Source organism: Manis javanica, chromosome 8, assembly GCF_040802235.1.
Source record: "Manis javanica isolate MJ-LG chromosome 8, MJ_LKY, whole genome shotgun sequence".
Classification (NCBI taxonomy): Eukaryota; Metazoa; Chordata; class Mammalia; order Pholidota; family Manidae; genus Manis; species Manis javanica.
Genome location: NC_133163.1, coordinates 124,469,034 through 124,496,377, shown reverse-complemented (window position 1 = coordinate 124,496,377; position 27,344 = coordinate 124,469,034). Strand labels below are relative to the sequence as shown.

Sequence of the window (27,344 nt, the reverse complement as noted above, 5' to 3'; positions counted from 1 at the left end):
CAGAGCACCCAGCCTCTCTTTTCACAGACAGAAACAAAGCCCAGAGAAGGGCAGTGACTTGCCCAGGGTCACACCGCTATGCAATGCCGAAGGGCCCAGTATCCTGACTGCGGCACCAGCATTTGTTTCATGGTGATGGGCTTTCTGTGACTAATGAGGGCCTTATATCAGATTTTCTATCTCAGGAGAGATGTTTTCTTTCTGATTACAGATTAAGTCTTTATAGTCTATCTCATGATTGAAGATGAAGGCAGGTCTAGAAAAAATTAGACTTACCACTGGTCATGAATTAAACTCTGACAAAATATTCCTTCTGGCCTCATTTTCTTGGGTGTTTGTGATACCCCAGGAGAAGACTTTCAAGTGAGCAAAGGATGACCGGTGTTCGTGCACACCCTGGCCTGACAGCAGTGTTCCCCTCTGACCCCTGTTCTCAGGCTCTGGGCACGGGCGCCTTGGGCAAGAGCGCTGCAGGTTCATCACCTGGCTCCCCGTGAGACTTCCACTTCTCTGTCCAGCCTTGGGATGGAGCTCAGAAGGGGACGGTCAACTTCATGTCACCTGCGGCTAAACCGGGCCATCACAGTGACGCTGACTCAAACTTCGGTCTTACAGCTACTGCAGAAGCAGCTTAGTGAGTCCCTAACTTCTCATAGTCCAGGTGAGAAAAAGCGATGGCTAGCTTTCAATTTCACAGCTTCAATGTTAGATTTCAGGAGTTATTTTACTTGTGCGTTCCAAATCTGAGTTCCCCAAAATGTGAAACTGAAAAGATATTTAATTTACACAATCTGTTTTTTTTCAGATCACTATGCCAGAACTATGAAGTCGGACTACTGCTGAATCAACTGCTGCCATAAAGATGATGAAGGGCGAGCAGGGCAGCAACGGCGGCACTTCCGGAGCGTCCACCAGAGTCAGGCCCCGTGCGATCCACACGACAGCCTGGGAAGCGGCGGTGTCACGGCCTCCATTTCACAGACGAGCAAACGGAGGCTCCGTGTCAGAGACCCGGCCAAGGGCTGAGACTCGAGGCCAGCTGGCTGCAGAGACTCTGCTCTCGTTCTCTGTGCCACCTGGCTTCCAGGGCCATTACAGCTCAAGTTCAAAACTTCAAGTGCAGACTGGAAGAATCCACTCAGTTGTCAGGAAGATTCGTGGGAATCACAGTGAGTCCCGAATCAGGAAGCAACCCCATACAAAAGGGGGAAGCACGGTCCTTTCTCAGTCAGGGACAAGTGCAAGGCCAGTGTCAGTCTGGAGTGGAAGGTTTCCACCTGAGGGTCCAGTCCAGGTACCCTGGGGAGGCTGCTGCTACTCTAGCTGATGCTGGCAATGCAGTCACTGGGTCAAGCAAGGAGTTCCTTATAACCTTTCACATGGCTTGTGGAGTGGAAAAGGTACCTGGTGTGAGCATGTGGTACTTCAAATTACCCTTGTGTTGGAAATTCACTGACAAGATAAGGGAAAAAAAGGCGTCTCTTATTTGGATTCTGTGAAATTGGTGACTTTTAATATTATCGCCTAAAATTGCTAACTGGCAAATTTCTCCATTCTAATACCAGCAAGGCCATTTACGAGAAATCTTAAAATACATGTTTAGACAGAGTTACTTTTAATTAGAAAACTTACTTTTCTACCTTTGGGGGAAAACCGCACATTTTTCTTTGGTACTATAATATTGGACTGAGAGTAACTCCGAAGTAGTTATATGGTTGAAATTCTTAGGGGTCTTCCTTAGACATGATACATTTTTATTTTATGAAAAGAACTGGATGGTCACACAAAGAAAATGCAGAAAACTTACTGCTTGTATGACAGCTGAGGAACAAGCTGCCCACACTGGGAGAACAGAAAGGCCTTGAACGCTGGGTTTTCACTGAGCCTCCCGCCTGCTCACGGACTTGGATGGGGCTGGGGGAGTTTACCAAATGGGTGTGACGTAGGACCATCTGTCTATGAGAAAATCAAAGAGTAACGTAAGAATGTTTGGCCAGGAGTCAGGCAACCTCTGAAAGTTCTGAAAGCTAGAATGGGCCTCTGGAAAACTGACGCTCTTAAAACACAGCCTAGCTTTCCTCACCTACCAGAATGGTACACAACTAGGGAATTGTCCTGTTTTTGCTTGCCAGGAAACATCTGAGGTGAGAACCATAGATAAATTTTAGGAAGGTCAGTCAATTAACATTTGGGTTTTCTTACTAAGGCATAAATTTACAAAAGGACTAAAAAATGCATGTCACACAGGTCAGGTAGAAACTAGTTCCAACAGCCTCACCATCAGGCTTACTCACCCATTCTGATCTCCCAGAAGCACTCAGGACCCCCCGGGACAGCTCAGAGCAGATGATTCCAAGTTCTGCATGAACCTATCTACAGAGAAGCTGGACCAAAGGCGTCCTTTGCAACTATCACAAGAGACTCCGGCTCAGGTACCTGGAATCTATGGGATCTTTCCAAATGACAAGGTCAGTCACTAACTAAAATGAATATGCAAAGACGCTATTCCCAACACAGTAATATGCAGGCAGTCAAATCATCTGTCATTCGAGTTAATTTAATTATCAGGCCACATTTAATTATCCAATATAAAATGTAAATTAAGTGAAAGGCTGACAGCACATACTAATTATGTTCATTATCATAATTAAATGGGAAGGAATTTAGAAAGCATCATGAAATTACCATAAAATACAAGGAGGCTTTTGACTTAAAAAAAAAACATTTTAATTAGAAACTGCAGCCCTATAGGAAACAGATGATTGGTTCCATCAAGGATGGGGTATTACTTTTATTATTCAGGTTTATTTTCTGAAGTCATTCTGCTATCATGGGCTTAGTCTCTCCAGTTAATAGACTAAATGGTGGCAAATAAAAAGTGCCGATCCTTTATGCAAATCAGTTACCTAATAAAACAGCCTTAGGCTGCAGCAGGAGTTCAAGATCTCCAAAGACACAAGCTGTTTCCTCAGGAGGAAATAAGGGAGCCCCTGCAGACAAACAGGCCCTGCAAATTAACATGACTTCTGACTAATGACACAGAAACATTAAGTGAATTGAGTATCATAATTTCTCCTCTGAAATTCCTGATTTAGAGAATGTGGTATCAAGTTAGATACATTCACTTTTCTAAGAACAGAAGAGTGAGGTGGAAAGGATACTAACTGGACTGCCAACTGTGAGGTTGGGTCCTGCTAGTTCTTGGCTGGCAATTCCTTTTCCTTCTGTAAGCCTCAGTTTCTCCATCTAAATTATGAGGGATCTGGACTAGATTTCTCAGAGCCCTTCCTCGATGAAGGCTCCATGAATCTGTGACGGAAGCTGGATAAGAGCTTAAAACTGCACTTAGCACATCCCCTCAGCAAATGATCACTTGGCAAATTACTGGGTTTTGGGGGGAGTAGAAAACACATTTTCAGATTGAAAATAAAATAAAAATACAACTTTTTAGTTAGAGAAAACTCCCCAGTTCTACTTATCACCTCAGCAAGCTTGAGGTTATTCCCCCTACCCTGCCGTTGCCATGCAAGGCATGGGGCCCGTCATGAGCTGGTGGTGGGCACAGCCCCTCAGTGCAGGCGAAGCAACTATGACTAGAGATGGCATTGCTGAGCAAGATGCCTGACATCTCACCTGTAGCCTCTGCTCGTGTCTGTCAATGGAGCCCTTCTATTAATGTAAGGGAGCCACGACACATTCAGCTTTTAAGGGTGAAATGCCATGGAGTGGACAGGCAGCTCATGATGCCATCTGGTGCTGACATAATCTGCAGTGGGGCGGAGAGAATCTGAACAACCTCAAAATGGCTTGCGGTCCCCATAAGATCAGAATGCTGGTCTACCTGTGGTTCCAATCTCAGCTTTCAAAATATCACAGAGTCACAGACCTCATAGGAGAGATCATCTACTCCTTTTTTTAAGCTTATTTTAATCATTTTTAAGCCTCCAATTCAGTGACCTTAACTACATTCACAATATTGTACAACCACCACCACTATCCATTTCTTGAACCAATCTACCTCTTTGTATAGTATAAAGTGTTCAAGCCTCAAGAAGGACAATGACTACCTAAGATCACATAGCTAGTGACAGAGCTGGGGATAGAATCCAGGCAGTCTATCTGCTAGACTGTGGTCCAGTTTGTTCACCCAAAACACACTCATACGCCCCTTCCCAGAATCTTAACGAGTCTCCTAAAGCACAAAGATATGTTCCAGAAGTTTCCCAGACAGCTTTCAGAGTTGCAGAATGGTGTCTTCTCAATGAACGCTTTTGGTAAATGGGCATCATCTATATTCCCCACCCCTGCCCAAGACACACATCAGGGAACACCAACAGATGGGGCCTGAGACACATCTGATTTTCTTAAGCAACACGAATGAAATGAAAAGTATACTAAGCTGGGCTTTGCAAAACCTAGGTTCTAGTCTGGTCTTTCAATAATTTTTTTATATCACTTCAGGGCGCTTATTTCACCTCTCTGAATCCTGATTTCTCATCTGGCTGTGAGGTAGGAATAATTTCTACACTTATAGCTTCACTTGAAGTCTAAGAGGCCACAGATGGGAAGAAGAGTATAAAGAATTCTACAAATATGCTTACAAAGAGCATCCTCATAAGGTGCGATGTCCTAGTGTTTGACAACTACTATCATTTTAATTAACTTCTTATTTCATCTCTACTTTTTATCATATTCTTTCTTCTCATAGATTGTCACATTTCAGCAATTGCCTCAGGGATGAACGGACTTCTCTGATTTTCCCCCAAGTCAGAAGTAGATGTCCAGTTCAGTACTCAGTCCTCCTCGGAGCCAAGGTGTTGGAATAGAAGATCTGGCTTTTTTCACTTTTCTGGTTTCTTCCTCGTAGTGAGCTTACCTCTCAATAATCATCTCCAAACCCTGCTGCACCTTCCTCTTCCCCAGTCACAGCCACAGGGTCTCTGTCTCCCCCTTTTACTGCTTAATGCTCTCTCTGCCCATTTATCCTGCTTTCTCCTTGTTCCAACGTGCCCAGTCAGTACTTTGCCGTCAGGTCCAGCTCAGTTCTAAAGTGCCATCTCCAAACACCAGTTCCTCTGACCCCACTTGCTAGTCACTCTGATAAGCCCGGAGATACTTACAGCATGTGTTTTATTTACAGGGGAGGATTCGTTTGTGATCTGGCATCAGGAGAAAAACTCTCTGAAATCCCAAACAATTCTGAGTTCAATAAATTCACCACAATGGAGTTGGTTTAAGCAAAGTTTCAAACCATCCCTAAACACAGACGTGCTGAAGGAGCTGAATTTTTTCTACAGAACTGTATGCAGCAAAATATTATCACACACACAAATTATTCACCTCTTTACAAGTGCAGTAGAACAGTGTCATGATATGGTAAACTACTTAAGACAAAACAGGAAGCGATTAGGCAAACCACGGGCAGCCTCCACAAGATAAAGCCATGCAGCCTTCAATACAATATTCATAAAGAATGATTCTGACGTACAGACAGTCCCTGATTTATGATGGTTAGACATGATTTTTCGATTTTACAGTGCTGTGGAGGCTACAGAGGTTCAAGAGAAACCACACTTTGAATTTTGAATTTTGATCTTTCCCTGGGCTGGCAGCAAGTGGTCTGATGCTGTCTTGTGCTGCCGGACAGTGAGCCCCAGCCCCCAGTCGGCTACAGGACCACGAAGGTGAACAACCAACACAATTACAACCATTCTGGACCCATGCAACCACTCTATTTTTCACTTTCAGTACAGTACTCAGTAAGATACATGAGGTATTCAATGCTTTATTATAAAACAGACTTTGTGTTAAGTGATTTTGCCCAAATTTGTGTTGAATGATTAGCCAAAAAGGCTAATGCAAGTATTCTGAGCATGTTTAAGGTGGGCTAGGCTAAGCTATGATGTTAAGTAGATTAAGTGTATTAAATGCATTTTCTACTTATATTTTCAACTTACATTGGGTTTATCTTGATGTAATTCTATTGTAAGTTGAGGAAGATCTGTAATGTTAAGTGTAGAAAGCAGAACATGAGTATCTGTACAGTATGATCTTAGCTACGTAAAAATATTCCTAGAGGGGAGGAGGGGGGGTGAAATGGATGAAGGTGGGCAAAAGGTATAAACTTGCAGTTAAAAGATAACTGAGTTTTGAGGATGTAATGTACAGCATGATAACTAAACTGAATACTGTACTGCATATCTCAAAGTTACAAAGAGAGTAGATCTTGGAAGTTCTCATCATATGGAAAAAAACTGTAACGTGAGGAGATGGATGAAAACTTATTGTGGTAATCACCCTGCTGATTAGAACAGTGTCACGATGTGGTGATTGTTTTGCTGATTACCACAATAAGTTATCATCCATCTCATGTACACATAAAACTAACACATATTATATATCAGTTATACCTCAGTAAGACTGGAAAAAATATTCACAGAAAAGAGACTGCAAGGGAACACACAGACATGGTGAGCGGCTGTCTCAGACCGTGAGAACAGGAAAAACTGTGACTCTTTCTTTACACTGGCCTGTCTTTTTAATGATGAGTAAGGAACACTTTCATAATCAGAAAAGTAAAAAAACAAACTTTTAAAAGAAAATAAAATACAATTTAGCATGTTGAGTGGATACACATGAAGAAAAGAAAACCCTACAGGAGATTTCTCTCAACTTCCCTTCACTGAGCAGTTTTTTAAGAGACTTGTGGACCTGCTGGGCCTGGTTCATGGGGACAAAGCCCCAAAACCTGGGTGTGCTGGCAGGGGAGAGCGCCCCTGGGCACGCCAGGGGTGGGAGGTGAGAGCGGTCTGCCCACCTGGCAACAGGGTCGACAAAAGGGGACCCTTCCTAGTGACGCTTGTTCCGGTAACAGTCTACATTTTCTGTATTTCAATCATGGGAAACTTTATAGAATAGACTGCATGTTCCCCGGACTTCTTGAACATACAGTTTGCCTTCATGCTCGCTCAGGGTCGACCCTGGGGGCACCAGCAGTTATCTGGGGAATCAAACACAGGGCTTAGTGTCCCTTTCGGCCCGAGGGCCGCAGTGACTGACTTCTTGGGCCTGCTTATTTCTTCTAGTCTCCCCCTTGGGGAGGCAGGTCCAGCTCTCGGTGCGAAGCTCACCGCGCACTCACCTCTGGCTCCCCGAGTCTCCTGCTCTTCTCCTGCCCTGGGTCTAGTCTGCTGCAGGCTAGTAAACTGAGTCAGCACACTTTTAGAGATTTGCCTAAATTAAAAACGAGTAAGCTTAGAGTGTGGGTTAAAGGTTGTTCAAACACCGTTATCTTGGCTATATTCCATCCAGGTAAGGTTGCTGAGTAAGAGGTTCTGATAAAATAAGAATTTTAAAAATAAAGAGAAATAAGCTGCTGCTGTTTCTTCTTCTTCTTCTTCTTCTTCTTTTTTTTTTTACAAAATCTGTAACACAGATTTGCCATCTTCCTAAAGCAGCAGAGTCCTATTTAAAAATGAAATCTTGCTCAGAAACCAAATAATCAAAATAGTTGAAAGCAAAGCTATTCTGGATGAGTCAAAGGGGAGAGGTCCAAGGCCCGCCTCCCAGCCTCCTTTCCAGCCCCGCCGGGCAGCCTCCGGGCACCCAGGCAGAAGCCAAGGGCGAAGAGCACATTCATAAAGCGCCCGACCCCAATACTGTTCACCGTGTGACTGAGGTTGAAAGATGCGATCTACTCCAGGAACACACAAAATACATGGATAGCATCAGAATCTATGTGGTAAGGAGTAGGTGGTTTTGTGTGGCTTCAGAAGAATATTCTATTAAAAAATTTTTATTTTTATAGCCCTAAAAGGAGACCTTAGTGCTCATCTACTGCTGACCAAGTCCCCTTGGAGAGAAGAAGGCAGAGACGTATCCCTGGAGCCTGGTGAGAGGGTCACACAGGACAGGCGGGTTCCAGCAGGCTGGCCTGCCTTTTCTCACCCCAGTGCCTCACTCTCCGCGCTGGGGGAGCAGTCCAAGGGAATTCCTGGGGTCTCTCACCTGGTTATCTGGGTGGCTGACAGTGAAGTAGCCCACACAGACGACGACCTCATGAAGGAGGCTTTCGCAGGGGACTTGGCTGCAGTAGCCCAGCAGGGAGCTGGCAATGTGCCGGAATGCCAGGGACAAGCCCTCCGCCCCTACAACAGACTGACACAGACAAGAGGCAGTGAGAACTCTGAGCCCGGGGAAAGCCGGGGCTGCAAACCACAGTAAGACCGGGCCCTGTGCACTTCCCGCCACGGTGTCTGAAAAGCATGACATTGCTAGGGCACCACCAAACAGTTCAGTTGGGTATTGTAATAAATGACCACAATAAATGCAACATTTAACCTGAAAAGGGAGAGGACACAGCATAGCAGACCAAATGCCATTATCCAACTGAAGCATGGTTGTTCGTTCTATTTTAAATGGTATTTTTTTCTCATTGTATACATAGTCTTACTGTAGAAAATTTGGAAAAATATTAAAATACTGAAATTCACCCGTAAATCTATCATTTAGCTAACTTCCAATACTCTTTTTTTCTGAAGGAGAAAATATTTTCTTTTCACACAGGGATAAAAACATAATTTTAATTATTTACTTAAGTTCAAATAGAAAATAAATGTCAACAACAACTAGTTATTATTCACATAAACAACTGTATAAACCCAAGGCTCCCAAAAGAATGTAAAAGAATCCCAAGAAACCCAACTACTAATGCCAACCTCCACCCCCCACCTCCCCGGCACCCTAGGAAAACAAACCATGAAGCCCCCTCGGCTATGAGGCTTCTGGGATCCTTTCCCCAGGCAGGCAAAGGGCTGCTGGCGGTGGGCAGTGCGCAAGGAGAGCCTCCGTCGGCCTGTGCAGCCTGGCGCTTCTATTTAATAAACATGTCAAACAGACAGAGCGACAGGAGGGCAAAGGGGAGAGGCGAAGCCCACAGAACACATTCGCAGCCCACAATGGAATGAAGCACCGCTGCTGGTCTGTGGGAAAAGGCAGCATTTTAAACTCATCTCTTGATTTGAGGTCTTGGCGGGCTTGAGCTAGGTCAGGTATGTTGCAGCTTGGAAGTTTCAGTGAATTCACTTTGCCTAACAGCGATGCAACAGTCTTCAGTGAGCATTGCTGAAACGAAATTACTGTTAAATTTTAAGAGTACCTTCTGTTTCAGTTTCATTTCCCTGAGATAAAATGTTTTTCAGGCCCCAGAGAGACTTCAGGAGGGCTCTGCTCCTTTAAATCAAGTGGTGACACCTTCTCAGCTCAGCCCTTATTTAATTAGTCTCGTCCAGCATGCTGTGACCCAGTGCCCTCTGTTTAACCTTCACTGATAAGGGCAGGTCAGGGGGCATGTAAGTTTGAATATAAAAATGAAACCAATTTTTCAAGGAAACTATATTTCCTTTTTAGCAAGAATTAATTGCCAAGTCAGTACATTGATTTGTTTCTTGAGACCACCTTCAATTGTAAAAACTGTCAAAGTGTACGCAATATACAGTATCTGGGATCTCAAGGCCATCCGTGCCAGTATGAATTCCGAGTGAAATCAGATCCTTTTGCTAAAGGGAGAAAAATATTTTGACAGCCTTATTAGTACACAATGAAATGGAACCATCTACGAAAACTTTCTAATGGGTAACCTTTGTTACTACTACACGAAGCATTCTCACACAAAACGAGAGTACACAGGTTTATGGCTTTGAAGAAACCGGGTCACCAGAAGGAAGGAGCTCCGGGAATGTCGCGGTCAAAACTGGACTGACTCAACACCTGCGAGAACGTCTTCAGAAGCTGAGTCAGTCTACATTTCTTGACACCCTACAGCGCTTTTATAGAATCTCATTTCATCCTCAGACTGGTGAGGTAGATGTCCTTCATGTTTATTTTACAGATGATAAACGGAGTCTTATGGGTCAAATGATTTGCTTAAGGTCACACAACTTGGTAGTAAGCTAGGTCAGTCTGGCTCCAGATGCAGAGGTCTGATGGGATGCCTGCCTGTTAACAGCTCTGCATTCTTGTGATGCATTGGGACTCAAACCATCAACATGTCTCGTCAGACCATTTCTCTCATTTCAGTTTTCTTATTAAGTTCCTGTGATCCTCCTAGCCAATTCATAAACTGTGTCTCAGGTTTTTCTGAGGGTAAGACCTATGCTGTACCTAAAATATCTTTCCCTATCCTTTATAAACATAGTCCCTAAAATCTCACTTTTGACATGTAATTGCTTTGATGAACTAGAACATGAATTTCTCAGATTATATCTAACATAAAAAGAGTCCTTTTCTCCCAAACTCACCATTGCTTTGCATCCCAATACTGCATATTTGTGTTGTATTTACTTGAGCATTACATGCTTGATCAGATACCCACCCACATCAATGATGTTTGTGGACACAGGTTTTGCTTTACTTGCTGAACAAGAGTTTGGTGGTTCAGAAAAAATGGCTACAAGTCTTTCACAGTTTTTCCATCAAGAGGTGAGCCTATGTCTTCTCCCCTTAAACCTGGAAGGCTTATGACTGATTCAACCAATGCGTTATGGGTATTTAACCAATAAGCATGGGTTATATATAAGACTTCTGAGGTTGGGTCATAAAAAGCAGTGCAGCTTCTCTCTGGTTCTCTTGGAACATTTATTTTCTGGAAGCTTCCTCTCAGGACACTCCCACTCCAAACCCAGGCACCATGACCCAGAAGCCCTATGTAGAGTCTTTGGCCAGTAGTCCTCACTGAACCTTGTCTTTGCATCATCCCAGGCATCAAACATAAAAGTGAAGGAGTCTCCAGATAATTTCAGCTCCCGGCTATTTGATATTAGAATCTAAGAGACAGTTTTTAGACACTTGCTTTTCATAATACGTCGTAACAAAGGAAATCACTCCAGCTGGACCTAGCTGATGGTGGTCTCCATATTGTGAGGATGTCTCCTGATAAAGTCAGCATCTCCTGATTTCCAAGCTGTTTCCACAGAGAACACAATGGGCTCGGGTATTCATAAAACACAGGTGTTATGTTCAACCCAGGGGGCAAGAACCACCGGCAAGTTTGGTGACAGAGAGCTCCTGTTTTCAGTGTGGCTGTAATTCTCAGAACTTTGCATACTGTGCAGTCACTGCCTAAGGCTGTTCAATTGCTTTGGAAACTGAAAAGCATTGGCCCTAAGGAACAGACTTATGTTCCTGTTATGGACAAACTGACTCTACAAGGCGAAAGATACTGACTCCAGGGATGCGACTTACTAATTTCCTGTTGTGAGCAGAATGACAGGAAGAAAAGAATTGCACATTTGTCACCAGCTACAAAACAGAAGCGCCTCTTCCATCTCGGAAAGGCCAAAGGCCACCATTTTCATGCATTTGTGGCTCTATAACCTTTTTTCCTCTGAGTAAAGCAACTCATCTAAATTATGAGTCCATCATCTGCCAAGTTTTTTCCTTTCTCAATGAAATCACTTGACAGCTAATAACTGAAGGAGAAAGTCTACTCCTTGGGGCTTGCTCTGTTCTAAAGGTTCAGTGTTTATGAAAATTAAATTTCGTACATGAAAAAAAAACTTTTTATAAGCTGACAGACTGATGTTATAGCATAATGCAATTTTTTCTTCTTTGGCTATAAAAACTCAACTTATAGGGGTTTGTACATTTAACAATACATGCACTTTCCACTGGACACAGATCAGTTAAATCATCCTTAGAAAGCCATATCAATCAAATAATCTATTTGATTTTAGTTCTGTTTATAGAAAAAACTGTTATTTTTCTTAATATTTAAAAGTTGATGGGATGATATGTCTTTTTCTAAAGAAATCAGGACAGAATATTTATGAATAGCACAGTAGCATAGGCTTTGGGGTCAGAAAATTATGGGTACCAGTCCTGGCTCAGCCATGTGAAACCTTGGGCAAAACTTAACCGCCAGCTTTTCTATCTCTAAAATAGGTATAATAATATTTTGCATGGTAGTCATGAGAATAAATGAGAAAGCATATGTAGAACATCTAATATAGTTTCAATAAATAGTAGCTTAATAAATGACATGTATTATAATTCCCTCTATTGGTTGATTCCTCATGCTCCAATCCAGGAGAGGAACCTCACATATCCACACTAAAATTAACTCTCGGTTGGTTAACACCAACACCAATGCTTGGTACCTGAAAAGTAGGCAGATCAAGAGCTGCAAAGCTGTTGAAGAAACGTAAACTCTGAATGGCCACTTGGACCGTGTTCTGCGTGTAACTCTCCTCGGGCCCGGCAGTGCTGGGGTCGGAGATGGCGCCGTGGAGGAGAACACAGTACAGCATGTGCAGGACTCCGGCCAGGTCTGTGGCCTGAAGGGCAGCCGTCAGCCCTGTGGGATCCTGGCGGTTACCGTCGAATATGCTGCATGACCTGATAAAGAATGTCAACATTTTTATCGGTCAAAAGGAACACGACAAGCAGACCGTTAAAAGCAAACCATCTGAGTTGTATAATAAGGTAACAAGAAACCTCAAGGAATAAACGCAGCCCTCCCCGCCCAGGTGCGCTGTGGCGTGTCGTCTTCTCCCCCGGGGGTTCCAGGCTGCTGCCGCAGTGGCAGACGGGCACTTCACAGCCGGTGCTGAGGCCCCCACTGCCCTCCCCGCCCTTTGCTGCCTAGGTAGCCCCACCCTGTTTAGATTCTAAGTCTGGGCAAACTGGACAGGGTCCGCTAGAGCTGTTGGGACTTAGAAATTAGAAACATAGCTTCCTTCTGGATACACAAAGGACACTGTCTCAAGGGAGGCAGCGACCAGGAAAGCATGAGGCCTCAAAAGCCCAGTAGTGTGTTGGCATATTGTAGGATGGAAACATCTTAACTGCTTTTGAAGACACAGTTTCATCACCCAGGAGTATTAGCAGGACAGGATGGGGCAGCCAGACTTTTAAGAATAAGCGGGCGCTGGACTAGCTTCACTCAAATCACCATGGAGTCAGTCTAGCAACCGTGGCACGTGGTGCTATGGAAGAGCAAGGAGACAATGGCGATCGCAGAGGAATTCCTAAAATCACTAGCACAGCCAGCAGGTGTTCACTGAACCCATCTCGCTCCTGAACTCGGTGTACACAAAGCACCTAGTGACCAAGCGTCTGCAGGTTAGTAAATGGGCTGCCAAGCATTCATTCACCCTTTTTTTCCTAGAAACTGCACCCAGATTTCCCTTGGAGGAACCCCCTCTTCCTCCCTTCCTCTTAGCCAATGTGCTTTAGGGGGGCTCCCTGCCTAGTCATTGGCTCAGGGGTGTACAGGCCATAGATAAACTGCATATTTTATCTCTCTGGCTGTTCAGTGTGGCTCAGGAACTGGCACATGTCACAGTCAGAATTAACGAAATGGAGGAAGATAGACTCTTGCTGAAATGCTTGGAAAGAAGCCCTCACTTTCTCTGAACTGGGTTTGAATCTGAGATGTAAGTCATGCAGCTGCTACAGCCCACTCGTTCTAACCACCGCACAGACCCCCAGGTCTCCTGGTGTTGTTCCAACCGGGCCAGTTGCCACCCTGCCCGGGACACAGCTTTTCTCAGGTACCAAGTCCTTGCTCGGGGCCTTCCTTTAATCTGCTAGGATCTGTGTGAGACCGAGCGGAAGTGTTTTTATTTCTGGCACTGATGACATTCTTCCCTATTTTAAACACTGATGCCGTCCCCCGCCCCTGCTTTATGGTTGTTCCTTTCAGCTGGAATCAGTACTGGGGAAGAGGCAGGAGAGATCTGCGCTCATCGCATCGACTCGCCCGAAGCACTCAAGGCGCGCCACTAATCAAATCGGAATTCAGAAGCGCTGGCTGGCAAATTTCTAGTGGCTTGTCTAGTTTTCTAATTCATAACTTATCTCTTCCAAAGGGATTATTCTACTCATTTTAATTTACTAGTTGCATCAAAGTAGAGTTTTGTTAATAACTATGGTAAGCATTTATTTCCAGAATGAGCACTATTTTTGATATTACTAAAAATATGAGATGAGATTTTAAACTATGTTATCTTCTCAGGAAACCAGCTCTTATGAAATACTGTCAGCTGGTTTGTACGGCGGGATCGCTAAGTACACTCACATCCTTCACCGCAGCCCAATCTTAGCTTTTCATAGCTGGTAGAAGAAGTATTGGTCTCCTCATTCGCACATGACGCAAATGAGGCCTAACAGATTCGGTGGAATGTCTTAGGTCATACAAATTTACCAGTGGGGAAGGCAGGAAGACCACGAAGGTCTTCTGACTCTCTGTCCAAGGACCGAGACATCCAGGCTAAAGAGGAGGTGACCTCTTCACTTCTCTCTAAGCCTTAAGACAAATCTTGAGATTTACTGAACACTGTCAAACAAAGTACACAGAGACTGTCATGTAATCTTGTATCATCATGGAGAGACACTTTTTGTCTTATGGGACTCAATAAAAACAAGGTTAAGAAACGATATTTATTTGCTTACAGGCATATCTGAACATTTACACAAATTCTGTTAGCTAATGTCAGTTGGCCTTTCCTTCCATTACACCACAGAGTGAGGGTCAGACCACCAGAGACATGAGCAGGGATTAATGTGTCTGAGTTTATTCTACAGGTTCTAAAAAGGAGTCTGTTTGCTCAACACCAACCGACTGATTTTCAGAACCAATGACAAGTCAGGACACATTTCTTTCTGAAGACGGTTTCTGATGGCTTTCAGAGCCTTGGGGTGAGGGGCGCCCTGCCAGGGACAGCGCCCCTCCTGCTCCACGACTTGGGGGTGCTGGCTTCCCCTTTACTGCTTGTGCTTTTAAAGCTGATTTTCAGCATACTCAAAAGCAGATATTCAGGAATATAACTTCATCATTTAAAACTCCTTGTAATGATCTTTGCAAACATTTATGAAGTGACATGGATTCACTGCTATTACTTCTTCTAAAGAATATTAAAAAAAAACTGTAGGTCATCAGAATAGTTTCTCCTCTCTCCACCCACTCCATTATTTAGGAAACTATTAATCATAGATTATAAAACAACACATCTCAGGATCTTTTGCAATATTCTCCTGATGAAATAAAAATGTTGATTCAGAAAAATCAGTTAAATAATCAAAGAACTCAGATGTGTAATGGGTCAAAATGTGTGTAATACTGCTTTATGGAAAAGACTTCATTTTAAAGTCAGCCCACAGGACATACAGAGGGGAGGGGAGGGGAGAGGGCTGGCCTGTGCGTTCGGCTTCCACAGGACTAATGCAGACCTGAAGGGACTTTAGAGAATGTTTACTTTTGATTTAGTCTGAAATAGATAATTTGTCCACGAACAGGGCACTGGCTCCTGTTGGTCTTAACTGTCAGTTATAATCACTTTAAGTCTAAATGTTTATAATAAAAAACTAAAAGGTCTTATTCATATCAGGCATGGGTTATAAAGTTTTCTTTTAAAAACACATAGAAGATATGAAAAATCAGATGTGAAATTTTGTATATTATACTCAGAAATCTTTGTAAGTTTAATGGATTTTAAAGTATTTACATTTGGTCTCTAGGACTCAAGATCTTAGTGGTATATTCATTTCTGTTCATTAAAAGCTAGATTCAATTAGGAAAAACTATAACTGGGACATCAATATTCCTGCACAGTACCTGAAAACCCAACTTTGCCTTAAAAGGGAGTATATTTGGGCAGAAAAAGCAGTGATTTGTGTGGGCATAAATCAAGTGCCATCCAATCCATCTTCAGTATTTTAAACCACTTATGGACCAGGCCTTACTTGGGCCAAAAAGCAGCTGTAACAGTTCCCGACACTACAGCCCCTTCTCCCCTGTTCGTTTTGGCCTGTTTGCTCCTATCTCCCTGGTCCCCACATTTCTGGCCTGGTAATGTCCTGATCTCCCTCAGTGCTGGTGATTTTCTAGAATGCTCTAGCTTGTTGGATTTTGGCTTTATTCACTCTTTTAGTTCTGGAATCCCTAAGCTCTCTTGTGAGAACCTCCAATTCTAGCACCTGAACGCAGATAACTCCACTCAAAGCTCTGCACAGTGTCGGGAGTGAGGGGGATTAAGTCATGGTCTCTCCCAGTGGTGGGCGTGGACTGTTCAAGGAGAATTATTCCTTAGAGGCATTCCAGCTTTGGGCTCTTAAGTACGGGGATATTCTGGGAAAACTGACCTGTACCCAGCGATATCATCATTCATCAGGCTTGTGGTGAGCACAAGGGGCATGATCATCTGTCAGACACTCTCTATTCAAAAGCAAAAGCACCTGAGCTGCAGGAACAGTGACTGTCTGTGATATGCGAAGTCAGGGCAGACCAGGTCCTTGCCTAGAGGAGGTTACAGTCTAATAGCGGCAGGTGGAGGTATGTTTGCTATTGAGGCTGGAACACATTATCACAAGCTCGTGACTCAACACACTACCTATTTATTCTCTTAGTTTTGGGGGCCAGAAATCCAAAACAGGAATCACTGGAGGCTCTAGGGGAGATTTATTTCCCTGCCTTTTACAAACTTCTGGAGAACGACTGGTTCCTAAGCTCACGGCCCCTTCTGCCACCTCAAAGCCAGCAGCACAGCTACTCTGAATCTTTCTCCTATGCTGACTTTCCTGCTTGCCTCTTTCACCACAGGCACCTTTGTGATTACCACCTGGGTAATCCAGGGTAATATCCCTATCTCAAGATCCTTAAGTCATTTCTGAAAAATCCCTTCTGCCAGGTTTTGAGGATTAGGACACAGGTATCTTTGGTAGAGGCATTATTTTTCCCCCCAATTTCTTTTACTGCAGTAAGATACACATAATATAAAATTTACTATCTTGACTATTTTTAAGTGTACATTTCAGTGGTATTAAATATACTCATCATTTTATACAATCATCATCACTGACCATCTCCTTCATAGCTGTAACTCGTCCACCACGTGAAACTGAAACTCTATACCCATTAAACATAATTCCCTCCTTCCCTGACAACCACTATTCTACTTTTCTTCTATCTTTATGACTTTGACTACTCTAAGTACCTCATACAAGTGAAACCATCATACAATATCTCTGGCTATTTCACTTAGCATAATGTCTTTAAGGTTCATCCATGTTGTAGAATATGCCAGAATTTCTTTCCTTTGTAAGGCTGAGTGGCATTCCATTGCATGTATATACCACATTTGGCTTTTCAATTCATACAGCGATGGACACTTGGGTTGTTTCCACATTTTAGCTACTGTGAATAATGCTATGAACACTGGCGTACAAATAGGATTTCTAAACCCTGTTTTGAATTTTTTTGGATATACACACAGAAGTAGAGTTGCTGGATTATACGGTAATTGTATTTTTAATTTTTTGAGATACTGTCATAATGTTTTCCATAGCAGGCATACCATTTCACATTCCTACCGATGAGGCACAAGGGCTCCAGTTTCTCCACATCCTTACCAACACCTATTACTTTGTTTTCCTTGACAGCAGCCATCTTAATGGGGGTAAAGTGCTATTCACTATAGTTCTGATTTACATTTCCCTGTGATCAATGATGATGGGCATCTTATCATGCACTTATTGGCCATTTGTGTTATCTTCCTTGGAAAAATGTATATTCAAGTTCTTTGCCCATTTTTTAATAGAGGTTTTTGTTGTGTTTTAGGAATTTTGCACAGTTTCTGAATATTAATTTCTTATCAGATATAGAATTTGCAAATATTTTCACCCAGTCTCTGGGTTGCTTCTTTATCCTGTTGATATTGTCCTTTGATGCACAAGTTAAAAAATACTTCATAATGTCTAACTGGTATTTTTCTTTTATTGTCTGTGCCTCTGGTGTCATAGCCAAGCAGTTACTGCCAAATCCAATACTGTGAAGCTTTTGCCTTCTATCTTCTTCAGAGTTTAGTAGTTTTAGGTCTTATATTTGGGTGTTTGATCTATTTTGAGTTGCGGTGTTAGGTAAGTGCCCAGCTTCACTCTTTTGTACGTGGATATCCAGTTTCCCCAGAACCATTTGCTGATGAGACTGTCCTTTCCCATTAAATGCTTTGGCATCCTTGTTAAAAATCACACATGATCATGTATGTGAGGGCTTATTCCTGGGTTCTCTGTTCTATTCTATTTTTATATATGTCTGTCTTTATGCCTGTACCACATTGTTTTGATTACTGTAGCTTTGCAGTGAGTTTTGAAATCAGAGAGTGTGAATCCTCTAGCTTTGTTCTTCTTTTACTTCTTTTTTTGGTTTGTTTGTTTGTTTATATTTTGGTATCATTAATATAAAATCACATGTGCAACATTGTGGATACTAGATTCCCCCCATTATCAAGCCCCCGCCACAGACCCCATTACAGTCACTGTCATCAGCGTAGTAGGATGCTATAGAGTCTCTACTTGTCTTCTCTGTGCTGTCCTGCCTTCCCCATGCCCCCCCACCATGTTATGTGTCCTAATCGTAATGCCCCTTATTCTCCTTATCCCTCCCTTCCCACCAACCCTCCCCAGTCCCTTTCCCTTTGGTAACTGTTAGTCCATTCTTGGGTTCTGTGATTCTGCTGCTGTTTTGTTCCTTCAGTTCTTCTTTGTTCTTATACTCCACATATGAGTGAAATCATTTGGTACTTGTCTTTCTCCGCCTGGCTTATTTCACTGAGCATAATACCCTCTAGCTCCATCCATGTGGTTGCAAACGGTAGGATTTGTTTCTTTCTTATGGCTGAATAGTATTCCATTGTGTATATGTACCACCTCTTCTTTACCCATTCATCTACTGATGGACACTTAGGTTGCTTCCATTTCTTGGCTATTGTAAATAGTGCTGCGATAAACATAGGGCTGCATATGTCTTTTGGAAATTGGGATCCTACATTTTTAGGGTCAAATGGTATTTCTATTTTTAGTGTTTTGAGGAACCTCCATATTGCTTTCCATAATGTTTGAACTACTTTACATTCCCACCAGCAGTGTAGGAGGGTTCCCCTTTCTCCACATCCTCGCCAACATTTGTTGTTCCTAGTCTTTTCTATATTGGCCATCCTAACTGGTGTGAGGTGATATTGCTTGGTTTTAATTTGCATTTCCCTGATAATTAGCGATATGGAGCATCTTTTCATGTGCCTGTTGGCCATCTGAATTTTTTCTTTGGAGAAGTGTCTGTTCAGATCTTCTGCCCATTTTTTAATCGGGTTATTTACTTTTTGGGTGTTGAGGCGTGTGAGTTCTTTATATATTTTGGATGTTAACCCCTTGTCGGATATGTCATTTACAAATATGTTCTCCCATACTGTAGGATGCCTTTTTGTTCTGCTGATGGTGTCCTTTGCTGTACAGAAGCTTTTTAGCTTGATATAGTCCCATTTGCTCATTTTTTATTTTGTTTCCCTTGCCCAATGAGATGCGTTCAGGAAAAAGTTGCTCATGTTTATATTCAAGAGGTTTGCCTATGTTTTCTTTTAAGAGTTTTATGGTTTCATGACTTACATTCAGGTCTTTGATCCATTTCAAGTTTACTTTTGTGTATGGGGTTAGACAGTGATCCAGTTTGTTCTTCTTTTTCAAGACTGTTCTGGCTATTTTGGATCCCTTGAGATTCCATATGCATTTCAGGATGGGTTTTTCTATTTCTTCAAAAAACCATGGATGGAATGTATAGATTATTTTGGGTAGTAGTGACAGCTTAACAATATTAAATCTTCCAATCCATGGACATGGAGCATGTTTCCACTTATTTATGTCTTTTCTCATTCCTTATAGCAATATTTTATAGTTTTCATTTTTAAGTCTTTAATCTCTTGGTTAATTCCTATGTTTTTTACTCTTTTTGATGCTGTTGTAAATTGAATTGTTAATTTCATTTTCAGTTTGTTTATTGTTAGTGTATAGAAATGCAATTTATTTTTGTGAGCTGACTTTGTATTGTTACTTTGCCAAATTCATTTATTAGTTTTAATCTTTTTATAGAATCATATCATCTGCAATCAGAGAGAATTTTACTTTTTCTCTTCTTATTTGGATGCCTTTTATTTATTTTTCTCACCTAATTGCTAAGGTTAGAACTTCCACTACTATGTTGAAGGGAAATGGTGGAAGTGGGCATCCTTGCCATGTTCCTCATCTTTTCTATATTCATTCTTTGAGTATGATGTTTTGTATGGTATTTTCATATATGGTTTTTATTATGTTGAGGTAATTTCCTACTATACCTTATTTGTTGAGTGTTATTATGTTGAGGTAATTTCCTTCTATACCGTATTTGTTGAGTGTTTTTATCATGAAGGGGTTTGAATTTTGACAAATGCTTTTATTGTATCACTTGAGATGATCATGTGGTTCCCCCCTTCATTCTATTAAAATGACCTATCACACTAATAGATGTTCATATGCTGAACCCTTCTTGCATTCCAGGAATAAATCCCCCTTTGTCATGGTATATAATCCTTTTAATATGCTGCTGAATTTGGTTCGGTAGTTTGTTGTTCAGGATTTTTACATCAATATTCATAAGAGATACTGGTCTGTAATTTTCTCTTCAAGTAGTACCTTTGCCTGACTGTGGTATTAGGGTAATGCTGGCCTCATGGAATGAGTTAGGATGTGGTCTCTTTTCTTCAATTTTTGGGAAAGTTTGAGAAGGACTAGTGTTAATTCTTCTTTAAAAATTTGTAGAATTCACCAGGAAAGCCATCAGGACCTGGGATTTCCTTTGCTTGGAGAATTTCAATTATGGACTCCATTTCCTTACTAGTTAATAGGTCTATTTAGATTTTCTATTTCTTTGTGATTTAGTGTTGGTAGGTATTTTGTTTCTAGGAATTTGTCCATTTCATCTAGGTTATACAATTTGTTGGCACACAATGTTAATAGGACTCTCTATAATCCTTTTTGTTTCTATGGAATTGGTATTACTGTCCCCATTTTCTTTTCTCCTCTAGCTTTACTGAGGTACAACTTGACAAAACAGTAACATATTTAATGTGTACATGATGCTTTCATATATGTATACATTGTGAAATGGTTCCTACAATCAAGTTAACATACCTATTACCTCACATAACGGTTTTTTTGGTGGAATGCTTAAAATCTACTCTCAATAAATTTCAAGTATACAATACTGCACTGTAACTTGAATAAAATGGAACACTTCAGAGATCTGAGTGACACTTTGTGCAGGTCCACGCCTATCCTCTCTGTATCACTCCGGCTTTAACACAGGCGCTGCCAAAGTGAGAACCCGATTTTCATAGTTTGTTTTCTCTCTCTTTTTCCCCCTTAGTTCATTTAGTTGGTTTGTCAATTTCATTGATCTTTTCAAAGAACCAATTTTTAGTTTCACTGATTTTCTATATTGTTGCTTTATTCTCTATTTCATTTATCTCTGCTGTAATCTTTATTGTTTCCTTTTGGGTTTAGTTTGTTCTTCTTCTAGTTCCTTAAGCTGTACAGTAGGTTGTAGATTACAGATATTTTTTGCTTTTAATCTTTAAATGTTTATATCTGTACACTTCTCCCTTACCAGTGCTTTTACTGTGTCCTCAAAGTACTGATATGTGGTATTTTCATTAATCTCTAAGTATTTCCTAATTTTCCCTGTGATTTCTTCCTTGATGCATTTGTTCTTTAAGACCATGTTGTTTAGTGTCCACAAATTTGTGAATTTTTAGTTTTATTTGTTACTGATTTCTAACTTAATTTTGTGATGGTCAGAGAATGTACTTTGTATATCTATCTTTTAAAATCTACTGAGACTAATTTGTGTCCTAACATCTGGGCTATCCTGGAAAATGTCCCATGTGTACCTGAGAAGAAAGTGTGCTTTATTTTTGTTAGGTAGACCATTCAGGATGGGGCATTATTCTGCCTACCACAAACGGCCTATTCATTCATGATTCATTCATTCAACAAATATTGACTGAGGATCTATTTTGTGGCAAGCACTACTCTAGGCACTGGGATTCAGCAGTAAAATCTATGCCCTTTCCTCATAAATTTTAGAGTTTGATGTGAGAAGGTAAAATAAATAAAGTAAACATGTAGTATATCACATGTGTAAGTGCTATAGAGGAGCAAGGTATATGGTTAGGGAATGATGAAGTAGGTGTTTATTTTATATAGGCGCTACTTCATGTAGGGCTGTTGGGGAAACCTTTACTAAGGTGTTACTTAAGCAAAATTCTACAGAAAATGAAGAAGGAAACCATGTGGTTATCTGGGACAAGGGTGTTTTAGGCAGACAAGCAGGTCCCAATGCTTGGAGCCAGAAGCATGCATGACATGTTCAAGAAACAGTAGGAAGGCCCAGGTGGCTACAGCAGGTTGACTGAATGGGAGAATGATAGGAGATGAGGCCAGAGAGGAAAAAGGAAGAAGATTGGGTAGAGTTTCGTTCATCACTGGAAGGACATTATAAGGATTTTACTGAATGAGACAGAAAGCCATTGCAAGGGTTTGAGTAGAGGAATGACATAATTTGACTTAGGTTTAAAAATAATCACTATAGGGACTACATCAAACTAAAAAAACTTCTGTACAACAAAGGACACTATCAAGAACAAAAAGGCAACCTACAGTATGGGAGAGCATATTTGTAAATGATTTATCTGATAAAGGGTTAACATCTAAGATACATAAAGACTCAACACTAAAAAAACCAATAACCTGATTAAAAAATGGACAGAAGACCTGAACAAACATTTTCCCAAAGAAGACACAGATGGCCAACAGGTACATGCAAAGGTGCCCCACATCGCTAATCATCAGGGAAATGCAAATCAAACCACAAGACATATCACTGCACACCAGTCAGAATGGCCAGTATCCAAAAGACAAGAAATAACAAGCGTTGGCAGGGATGTGGAGAAATGGGACCTCCAGTGTTGGTGGGAATGTAAATTGGTGCAGCCACTGTGGAAAGCAGTATGGAGGTTCCTCAAAAAACTAAAAATAGAAATACCATATGACCCAGTAATTCCACTTCTAGGAATTTACCTGAAGAAAACAAAATCCCCTATTTGAAAAGAACTTTGCACCCTATGTTTATTGCCACATTATTTACAGTAGCCAAGATATGGAAGCAACTAAAATGTCCATCAGTAGATGAATGGATAAAGAAGATGTGGTACATATATACAATGGAATATTATTCAGTGACAAAAAAGAAAAAAACCTGCCATTTGTGACAACACGGGTAGACCAAGAAGGTATTATACTCAGTGAAATAAGTGAGGCAGAGAAAGAAACACCATGTGATTTCACTCCTTTGTGGAATCTAAAAACAAAGCAAAACAAAATGAACAAAATGGCAGTAGACTGAGAGGTGACTGGTGGTCACCATGGGGAAGGAGAAGGGGTGAATAAGAGGGGAGGATGACAATATCCCAAGTTGGAGAGATGAGAAGAAATCGGAAAAGGAAACAAGAATAGAAACCAGTAGGGTAGGAAGAAATCCAGGGCAGTGTGGTGTCTTAGGAACATAGTGAAGATAGTTTCAAGGAAGAGGGAACAATTAATTAAAAAGTTTAAAAATAAATGACTAAAAAAAAGGTTGAGATTACAGAAATGACTGTTAAATCCTATTGTTAGCAACCAAGGGTGAAAGTTAGAAATGGGAGGAGGGACAGTAACGCGGGATTAGAATATAGCTTTCAGCAATAAGGAAGGCTTCATGAATTAGCTGTCTACTGCTGCGAATGAGGGAACGGTGTAGCGTGATTACCAATGAATATAATTCAATCTTGACTGAGTTAACAGGAGTACAGTGCACACAACTAGAAAAGGCCAGTCCTGCTCCACTGTACTGGGTAATACTCTGGAAGCACTGGGTCGAGCCCTTGGCGCCACACGACATTCAGGGCACTGATGTACCAGAAAGTTCTCAAGGAAAGTGATTTGTGTAGTAAAAGTATCTGCAAACAATGTCACCTGAGGAACAGTTCAAGGAATTGGGAAATTTATCTCAGAACTGGAGGACATAAAGGTTATCTTCAAACTGAACAGGTATTACACTGTTGCTTATGACCCCTTAGGAGAAAAGTTATCTGAAAGCAGATAGTGATATACTTACGGAAGTTTTTCTAACAATTAGAACACGTATAAGTTTAACGGGCTGTTGGTGAGGTAGGACATTCTTCCGTTTCCTAGAATAAGTGGAGGATCACGTCTACTGAAGTGGCAGAGGGCACTTGAGACTCAGCTGGGCACGGGACAGGATAATGTCTAAGAACCTATTAAATCCTGGAATGTTATAACAGATGTGAGTCCACTTTGAAAGTTATTGTCTCCTATACACACACACTGACACCCCACCCCCCAACCCTATGCTTTATGTACACAGCAGATGTTGAAAATAGCTTATTTTATGCAGACCTCATTTGGAGCCCTGTTGAAGGGATGACCTAGTGGAGATGTGAGAGTGAAAGAACACTCGAGGTAGAAAAGATGTATGCGTAAGCACTGTACGACAGTCTGGATATTTGATTAGAAGGGAGAAAAAAGCATAGGGACCATTAAGGAGCCAGACTGTTAGGCAGGATGAGGCTGCTGGTACTTGGGAAGATTTCTGAAGTACCTTATTGTGTATATCAGTTGAGCTCAAAGAACTTCTGGGAAGGAAACCTTTCTGGGGAGAGAAGTGATAGATGATGAGAACAGATGGACGTTCTTGCTGCTTGGGATCAACAACCCGGAAGGGGGCTGGAGAAAGAGGAAGACAAAGAGGACACCAATGGGAAAGGAGGCGAGGGTGAGGCCACCGAGAGGAGGCTCTAGATTCTAGCCGCGGTCTGATGGGGACCCAGAGAGTGGACGATGAGGCGATGGGCTCAGGACAGTCCGGGGACAACTGAGGGCAAAAGGAAGGAGGGCAAGGAGGGGCCCATGAGGGGGCTCAGGCAGCTCTGGGGGCTGACAGCACAGCGTGGCCCCAGATCTTGGACCTGCAGGCCAGGGCTGCTGTCTAGGATTGCCTCTCAGACGGGGTATTTCTGACCTCTCAAGTCTGTGTTTTCTCATAGTCACTGTAAGCAGCAAAAGGTCCTGTGCTGATTTGGGCTGTCCAGCTGGTATTTTGGGCTTCTCTAATCTTCAGGACTCCGACCGTTAGGCTAAAGGAGCTCTGCCAGAGAGGCTCTGCTGTGTCGCCGAGCGAAGGCATCACTTCTGCTGGGCGAGTAACTGGGAAGAAAGAAGCTGCCACAGCAGGGCTGTCTGACGGCCGCGGTGCCTCCTAGCTGGCTTTTCCCGCTTCCGTTCTCGGCCCTCTAGTCCATTCCACATGGAGCACACATACGCTCTTTTCACTTTTTGAGTAAGCAGAGCATGCCTAAAATACTCCACTGGCCTCCCATCACACTCAGAATGAAACCCGCACCTCTCCTCTCTCCGTCCTCAGCTCCTGGCCTTTACTTCTCTGACTTCACCCCTTATTTTGTTTATTGGTTTATTGCGTTTTTCTCCTATTAGACTCTAAGTTTGCTAAGAGGGGATGTTTTGTTCACCACTGGATCCCCAATAGCTTGACAGTGCCTGGCACATAGCAAGTGATCAACAACTAATAATGAATAAAGATTTGCTAAAGCAATAAGAAGGAAGCGAGGGAGAACTGACCTCAGCAGGGCATACCAAAGGAATGAGGGCCTTGGTATCTCCTGCTTACCTTAGAGGAGAAGCTGAGATGTGGGCTGCCCTTCTTCCTATGCTAAGAGTGGGCCCAGGAGAAATGCAAATAAAAACCACAATGAGGTGTCACCTCACACCAGTTAGGATGGCCACTTTCCAAAAGACAAGACACAACAAATGCTGGCGAGGATGCAGAGAAAAGGGAACCCTCCTACACTGCCAGTGGGAATACAAATTGGTTCAGCCACTGTCGAAAGCAATATGGAGGTTCCTCAAAAAAGTAAAAATAGAAATACCATTTGACCCAGGAATTCCACTCCTAGGAATTTATCCTAAGAATGCAGCAGCCCAGTTTGAAAAAGACAGATGCACCCCTATGTTTATCACAGCACTGTTTACAATAGCCAAGAAATGGAAGCAACCTAAGTGTCCATCAGTAGATGGATGGATAAAGATGTGGTACATATACACAACGGAATATTATTCAGCCATAGGAATAAAACAGATCCTACCATTCGCAACAACATGGATGGAGCTACAGGGTATTATGCTCAGTGAAATAAGCCAGGCGGGAAAGACAAGTATCACATGATTTCACTCATCTGTGGAGTATAAGAACAAAGCAAAACAGACGCAACAAAAAAAACAGTAGGACTCATGAACACCGAGAAGGGACCAGTGGTCACCGAAGGGGAGGCGCTGGGGAGGGAGAGGGGGCTAAGGGGCACCGCACATCACGGTCACAACGCAGGAAGGTCACCGGTAAAGCAGCGCAGCACGGAGGACGCAGTTAATGACTGACATCTTACTATGTCGATGCAGTGACCGCGCTGGACGGGGTGAGGGCTTGATGATGTGGGTGAATGTTGAACCACTGCGTTATGTTTGTGAAACCATCATGAGACTGTGTATCAAGGATACTTTATTAAAAAAAAAAAGAGTGGACACAGGAAATGGAGCCCTGGCCTATAGGTCAAAGATATACACTGGTGCTTGCTAACTCTGCCAATCAATTGTTATTTCCTGATTTCTTATTTTGTCTCTAGCATGGTGCTAGGTGCCTCAAGTGGAGCTGCCAGGACGGTCTCTTTCCCTAGGGAAAGAAATCTTTTTATTGATGATATAACATATCCACAGGACAAGGGAGCCAATGAATGAGAAGTAGACAAACACCGAGTAGGAAGTGCAAACAGCAGAGATGCCATCTCATCACACCTGAGGCAAGCATCCCTTTGAATTGGATAAGACTGGACTGGATTCTAGGGGACAGAAATTAAAGATAACTAAGGTTTTATGTCTTAAAATCTGATCAGATGACTAGAATCATGAGCAGAATAATGCAGTTAGGACGAACATCCAACTCTGGGTGAAAGCCCAGGAAATTAGAACCTGACATACTAACTATGAGTTCCTGGTAGAAACTGCCAGCAGGAATTCCAAGAGGAAATGTCTATCAGGGCCTTGTTATTAATACGGTTTGTATCTTAACTTGCTACTGGGTTGATTCACTTTTTCCTATTTTCTTTTATTGTAATTTTTCATCTTTTTAAAATAAAAAACATACATAACCTGTAAGCTGTTCCTATCTTTTTGGAGCAAGGTGGGATTTAATAAATATACATAAAAACGGCAGCACAGGCAAGGCGTCAGGTTGACAGATGCGTTAGTCCCCATTTGCTCCTGCCATGTCTAAGAATTAACAAAGTCAGTTTTCTAACGTGAGGAAACAGACTTTGAGAAGCTAAAGAATTTGCCACTGGTCACAGAGCTAGGAGAGC

The 27,344-nt window shown here is 42.1% G+C and overlaps 1 protein-coding gene across 6 annotated transcripts in view; it reads right to left on the bottom strand.

The window, feature by feature from the left end:
• SCAPER (S-phase cyclin A associated protein in the ER) overlaps positions 1–27,344 on the bottom strand; it is a 539,256-nt gene that overhangs the window by 29,971 nt on the left and 481,941 nt on the right. For 3 of the 6 annotated variants that reach the window (XM_073212225.1, XM_073212227.1, XM_073212226.1), the window contains exons 28-29: positions 12,156–12,393; positions 8,008–8,157 (exon numbers count right to left, since the gene is read on the bottom strand). In XM_073212225.1, coding sequence (XP_073068326.1) covers positions 8,008–8,157; positions 12,156–12,393 — 388 coding nt within the window. Of the gene's footprint in view, positions 1–5,113; positions 7,465–8,007; positions 8,158–12,155; positions 12,394–27,344 lie in introns of those variants that run through there. The other 3 variants (XM_073212229.1, XM_073212228.1, XM_073212230.1) reach the window with 3 other exon arrangements.